At 49.5% G+C, this 6,316-nt stretch overlaps 1 protein-coding gene across 11 annotated transcripts in view; it reads left to right on the top strand.

Moving 5' to 3' along the window:
* TMEM178A (transmembrane protein 178A) overlaps positions 1-6,316 on the top strand; it is a 248,006-nt gene that overhangs the window by 197,355 nt on the left and 44,335 nt on the right. Inside the window, exon 1 of one of the 11 annotated variants that reach the window (XM_029231414.1) lies at positions 3,964-4,415. The exons of 8 other annotated variants lie outside the window; for them this stretch is intronic. In XM_029231414.1, coding sequence (XP_029087247.1) covers positions 4,016-4,415 — 400 coding nt within the window. In that variant the 5' untranslated portion in view covers positions 3,964-4,015. Of the gene's footprint in view, positions 1-3,963; positions 4,416-6,316 lie in introns of those variants that run through there. 2 more of the 11 variants (XM_029231415.1, XM_029231424.1) reach the window with 2 other exon arrangements.

Below are 6,316 nucleotides of genomic sequence, written 5' to 3'. Positions count from 1 at the left end.
CCCCCCCCCCCACCCCGTGTGTGTGTGTACCTTTTTGTAAGAAAATATTTAAGAACTTTCTGTGTAGAGAAATACGATGAATGTCATAAAGCACCTAGATATTATGATAAGTGTGTTTGGAGAAGGCAAAAGTGTTTTGTTTTCTCAATATTTAAACATGGCCAACACATAAATTGGGATGTTTAAATGCTACGGGAATACTGACAGTAACAAAGAAGGACTCTAGTGTAATATAGAGGATAATTCTCTCTAACCTAGAAAGGAGAGTTGGGTGCTGAAGGATGACGTCATCAAAACAACATTGGAGGAAGATGCATTTGGCATCAGTGTCCAGGATAACTTCAGGATGATCTGCCCGTGAACCCAGGTGTCCTGGAATCACTGGGGCCAAGGAGGGAGCTGGAATAATAATCCAGATGTGAGGTGATAGAGGCATAGTGATAGCAAGTGGTAGAAATGAAGAGGAAAGATTGGCTATAAAGGCATTTAAAAGGAAGAATCCCTACCACTTTCTGAATGCGATAGAGAATTCTAAAATATTGGGTCTGAGTGTCTTGACTGACTTGTCAACACCAGAAAGAGAGAGAAGTGAGGAGGGGCAGTTGGACCACAGGGAAATATGAGTTGACCTTTAGACATACTGAGTTCTACAACACAGTGAAACGCCCAGGTGGAAATTCTCTAGCTCTATCCCTGTCGTTTTAGGACACTGTTATTCTCCAAGGGAGATATTGGTGATATCAGATCTGGAGATGGCAAAGGGAAATATAAGACAAGTGAAGAACAAGCTAAGTTTGAAAACGTTGAGGGCACGGCACCGCCCTCAGCACTGCTGGGACATGCCTCGGTGTTCTGGTTGGGTATGTGATCTCCCATCATCTTGACTACCTGCCAGGCTAAATGCCCTCATACATCGACTGTGCTCTGGCTTAGACTCCTGCTTCTCCTCGCCTGCAAGTATTTAGCTTGTGGTCAGGGATTAGAAGATGTCAACTTTATGACTTAAAAACACAGAAGAGCATTCTTCTTTTACAGTGGGCTCAAATATGGAAGCCTCCAAATCTGTCGGGTAGATACGTAAGTCAGACTTATATTGAGTGTCATGCCAGTGTCTCTGATCTAGTCCTCTTGGTAAAGTTTAACTCATCCTTTGAGAGTTAACTCAAAAGTTACTGCCTCTAAGTAGCCTTCCTGACTTCCCCAGGTGGTTGGTCTTTTCATTGTCCACGTTGCCACACACTTTGTTCTGCTTTGTGCTACAGTGCACAGAAAAATCTATGTGTCTGTCTCTCAGCACTAGACTGGGAGCATCCAGAAGATGGGAACCATTGATTCATCTTTGTATTTCCCACTCCCTTAAACAGAGTGGGGCTCATGGGTGATAGTTCATTGTTGGAAATATCCAAAAGAGAAGATTTAAGAACGTGGATGGAACGATATGCAGTTGCTGTAGCAAAACCTGTATACACATCATATGTCACATCCCGCTGATGCTGTTAATGCTACACCAGCAGAGGCAGTGCTCTCATTACATGCTGCTGGCCCATATTTGTAACGTGTGACATTTTTTATGGAATACTGTCAAGGGTAATCCATCACATAGTAACCTTTGGATTATATGCTGAGACTGGTCTTCAACATAGACATAAATGAACTTCAAGGATCGTGCTATTTTCTGAGAAGGGTATGATCAAGGGTTCTGGCTAGGAAAATGAAGCAGAACACTATTTTCTTTTAAGTTAAACATAAGTGCCTGAAAAAGAGGTTTCCTTCTGTCAGCCCCAGTCGGGGCATGGTTATTGTGTGAAGATAATCAGATGGCTCTGAAATGTGGCAGAATATTTTTTTCTTAGAGTACCTCAGGGTTTGAAAAGGGGGTGAAGAGCTGCTAAAGGTTTGACCGCCCTTGGAACTTGTAGGGTTTGTAATATCTTTATCTAATATCTTTATCTCAAGAGGTGTTTTAAAAAATAAAAGGACACATGACAATTTGTAGATGTTGGCCGTGGGCTCACAGTTAAAGATATTCTCTCTGTATCCAGAAAGATTTAGGAATTTACACATAGTATAGAGAGAGTATAAATAAAAGAGAGCTTCTAAGTCTCATCATTTTTGTGTAAATCCAGATAAGACTCCTTTGATGAGCTTAGCGGTTCCTGTTAAGGAAAAGCTTATAGGTGAGAGGAACACTAAAATTATAATTCTTTGTCTTCCTTAATTAGACTGAAGCTCACCATAGATCTTGCTGAAGCTGTGATAAAATTCAAGTAATAATTCACATTGTCAGGTCAGCAGAAATGGGCACGGGGCATCCAGTGTGACTGAAGGATTTGCTTATGTGATCTATCTGTGAACGGAGGTGCTCAGGAGAGGTACACAGTCTTCATGGGAAATAAACCCTCTGAAGATGCTGAGTACAAACAGCAACGAAAATAAATCCCAGCAAGTTTCTTATATCACCCTTACAGATGTCATTTCAGAGGAAATATATAAATCACATTCATACCAATTGATGTGGGGCACTAATTAGTAAGTCCCATTAAATCGTGGAGTAATAACATTCAGCATCTAATGAATGCCTCATCATCTTTTGATCATTAATATTTCACAGCATAAGAACACAAGAATTGGCATCCCTGGGCTCACGCAGCATGGTTTTCTGTCTGTGATGTGGCCCCAAGGGCACTAAGTGGCACGAGGGTATTGCTCCTTTGTCGTGAGGCTGCACAACACAATTAACTCAGGACCCTGAGTCCTAACGTTTCCTCATTTTAGAAAATGTGAATCTGCCTGCCATTCTCCGAATTAACATCTGCGACTGCCCAGTGCCCTGGAAAACAGAAGCAAGCTGAGATGTTGACTTTGCTTCGCTGCTGACCCTCACAGTCCATGCAAGAAACTTGCACAGGAGATAAAAAACAAATCATTCCTCTGATTTATTACTAAGGGCTTTCTTTATTCAAAGGCAGTAATCACCTCACAGAGCAGGTGCCATTGCAAGGGCTTATTGATCCTGTGCGCTTCTAGAAATGCCAGGAGGCCGTCACTCCAGCGGGAGATGGAGGTGGTCAACGAAAAAGAAGTCCATCTCCGAGCAGGCTGGAGTGGGAGAAAATCTCTGGCCCTAGAGACCTACGGCTCCAGTGACGCTCGGTGCCTTTCTTTCAGAAAGAGGGGCTGGAGCGGAGAGAGCGCTGAGAGGCTGCCGTGGGCAAGTGAGAGAGAAAGGGAGGATGACAGGGAGACAGAGCTGCCGAGGGGTCTCCGAGGCTGCATCCTTCAGGAGGACGGAGAAAGGGTCTTCGTCTCCAGATCGAGATTCCTAAGAGTTAAATATCACCACGCAGCCCGACCCGGATGGGATTTGTTTCTGGGTAGAAAACGCGACACTGATCAACATCAACTTGGACAAGTGACAAGACTAGGTCTGATGTTGGTGGATGTCTTTTCAGGTCGTTGGAGGGGAGAGGACGGCAGGCAGTGTGCTCGGGGGTAGCTGGAGGGAAACATCGCGTCCAGGGCAGCGACAGAAAGCGACAAGGAGGAGGCCAACAGAGGGACGAAAAGAGAGGGAGGAAGAGTTGAAGAAAAGTAGGGGGAAAGTAGGGACAGGGTGAAGAGGAGAGAGGAAGGGACGAGGGAGAAGTGAGGGCGGCGAGGAGGGATCCACAAGGGAAGGGGGATCGCGGGAGAGCAGGGAGGACGGGTTGGTCGCGAGGTGCAGAGCGGGCGCAGGGGTGCGCGGGGGTGGCGGCGCCGGGAGGGAGGCGAAGGGGCTGCGGGAGAGGCGGGGGGCGAGGGAGCGCTCGAGGCTCGGGGAGGCGCGGAGCGGCGGACCGGGGAGGGGCGGGCGCGCGGTCGAAAGGGAGCCGAGGAGGGAGCGCGCCGGGCCGGGAGCCGAGGGCGGGCGGGAGGTGGGGGGCAGGTGGGGGAGCGCAGAGCGAGCGGAGGCCAAGTGCATTGTGTCTGGCGGCGGCGCGCGAGCCCACCGGCGGCCGCGGCGGGGTGGGCAGCCATGGAGCCGCGGGCGCTCGTCACGGCGCTCAGCCTCGGCCTCAGCCTCTGCTCCCTGGGGCTGCTGGTCACGGCCATCTTCACCGACCACTGGTACGAGACCGACCCCCGGCGCCACAAGGAGAGCTGCGAGCGCAGCCGCGCGGGCGCCGACCCCCCGGACCAGAAGAACCGCCTGATGCCGCTATCTCACCTGCCGCTGCGGGACTCGCCCCCCCTCGGGCGCCGGCTGCTCCCGGGCGGCCCCGGGCGCGCCGACCCCGAGTCCTGGCGCTCGCTGCTGGGGCTCGGCGGGCTGGACGCCGAGTGCGGCCGGCCGCTCTTCGCCACCTATTCGGGCCTCTGGAGGAAGTGCTACTTCCTGGGCATCGACCGGGACATCGACACCCTCATCCTGAAAGGTGAGCGGCGGGCTCGCCCTGCGCCCCGGGCGCCCGCGTGTGGAGCGCAGCCCGCGGCTCCCCAGGGGCGCGCCTGTCCCCGCGGCCGTCTCCCCGCCTTGTCCCCGGCACATTCTTTCGTCTCCCCCGCCGCCTCCTTTCTTTACCCCTCCCCTCTCTCTTTCTTTCCCCGTCCCTCCCTTGCTCTCTCCCTCTCCTCTTTCTTTCCCCGGCTCTCTTCTTTCCTCTCCATCCTCCTTTTCCTTTTCCCGTCTTCCCTCAAGTCTGGGCTTCAGCCCCCCGCCTCTATCTCCTTTGCTTCCTTGGCCTCCTTTCCCCCCTCTTCTCCTCGCCTCTCGTCCTTCGCTGTCTTTGTACACGTGCCTGACTTGCAACGCACGGGTCTGTTTTCTGGACGCTGCTCCCCGGGAAGGTAAACATCAAAAAGACCCGACCTTTCCCAGTTGGGCTCCTTCCCTTAAGTTGTACTTGCCTTTTAGAAATACCTTTGAAGGAAAAGTGGTGCAAACCTCAGAAGAGGAGGAAAAGGGCTTTTTCTTGTATTGTGCTGATGTTGGTAGCAGATGGGACTGATGTGGTATGCCAGCCTGGCAGGCTAATGGGGAGCTCAGGAGGCGGGAGGAGCCTTCCTCTAAACCCCCGAAGTGCAGGGTTCCTTTGGGTTAGACCTCAGATAACATTAATGCATTGGTGGAGGCAGCTGAATGCCGATAGGACATCTACTTTTTTCCAACCTTCCTGATGACTGGGCACACCATCCTTAGGCTAGTCACACCAGGGCGAGGAGAGTGGAAAACCGGTCCAAGCCTTTTAAAGAAGAGCTTTCCGTATTTGCACATGGAGTCTCTACAGAATCACTCTCTCTTAAATTTGTGATACCTCGTAAGGCTGTTTTTGTTGTTGTTTTGTTATTTGACACTGAGTTGTAGAGCATCAATTTGCTCTTCTGAGGTCTAGGTGACACCTGGCTCCCATGTGCGTAATCAGATCGTTTGAATTTTTTTGGTAAATGTCATTCATGTAAGAATATTCAATGTGACAGTCCTACTGCTGAGGCTTCCTTCTAACTTTCCGAGCTTGACCCTTATTACAAATTCTTTTTCTCTGAGATGGAAAAAATAAAACAACCCACCTTCTTTCCTGGGACTCATTATTGCGAAAAAAGAAGACGCCTAAAATCAGTACATTTAAAGATTTAGTAGCCATTCAGGAAAGCAAAGAAGCAGATTTGTGTTGAATTCCGGTTTGGAATGGAATTACGTGGAAAGGAGGGGGTTAATAACATGTTGGCCTCAGAGTGTTGTTCGTTGGCGTATTCCTCATTTCTCAAACATGTCAACTTCTTCCTTCCCATGGCTAGCTCAGCTGGGGACTGCCATCTGAAATCTGTCTGTGTGTGGAAGGACTCCAGCGCTCTTGGGGGGAAGCAGATACACTAACCTTCCTTTGGGAAGGGCGCTGTATTCTTTCTTCTCCTAACTCACATCCAAATCTGATTTCTCCTCGTGAAGATGCTGCATAATTAATTTTGATAGTAGCATAGTACATGAACAAACTGTAAAAGCTGAATTTGGAGGTTCGGTTATGGAATGCTCGTTTAGGCAAGGCAATTTTGAAAGCTAAGCAGTGTAGTCTGTCTTTGGAAATGACAGAGCTGCATTTCCTTACGCTCTTCCTCTGCCGAGAGTATTTGATTGCATGTAAACTGGATATAGAATAATGCCTGAAACAGCAGGGTAGAGTTCATTCAATCCAATGGCAGGCAGGAGAGGGTGTCCCACAGGACACTTGCACATTCCCCACCTCCCCACCTGGGCTGTCTAGCTGAGGTGCCGAGCTCCAGGGAAGTTCAGAATCGAATAATCCTAGAGGCTGAAGGGACTTTAGTGGTCATTCAATCC

The sequence above is a fragment of the Monodon monoceros genome, unplaced genomic scaffold, assembly GCF_005190385.1.
Source record: "Monodon monoceros isolate NGI ecotype Baffin Bay Population unplaced genomic scaffold, NGI_Narwhal_1 Super_Scaffold_19, whole genome shotgun sequence".
NCBI classification, from domain to species: domain Eukaryota; kingdom Metazoa; phylum Chordata; class Mammalia; order Artiodactyla; family Monodontidae; genus Monodon; species Monodon monoceros.
This window is presented reverse-complemented; position numbering and strand designations above follow the sequence as displayed.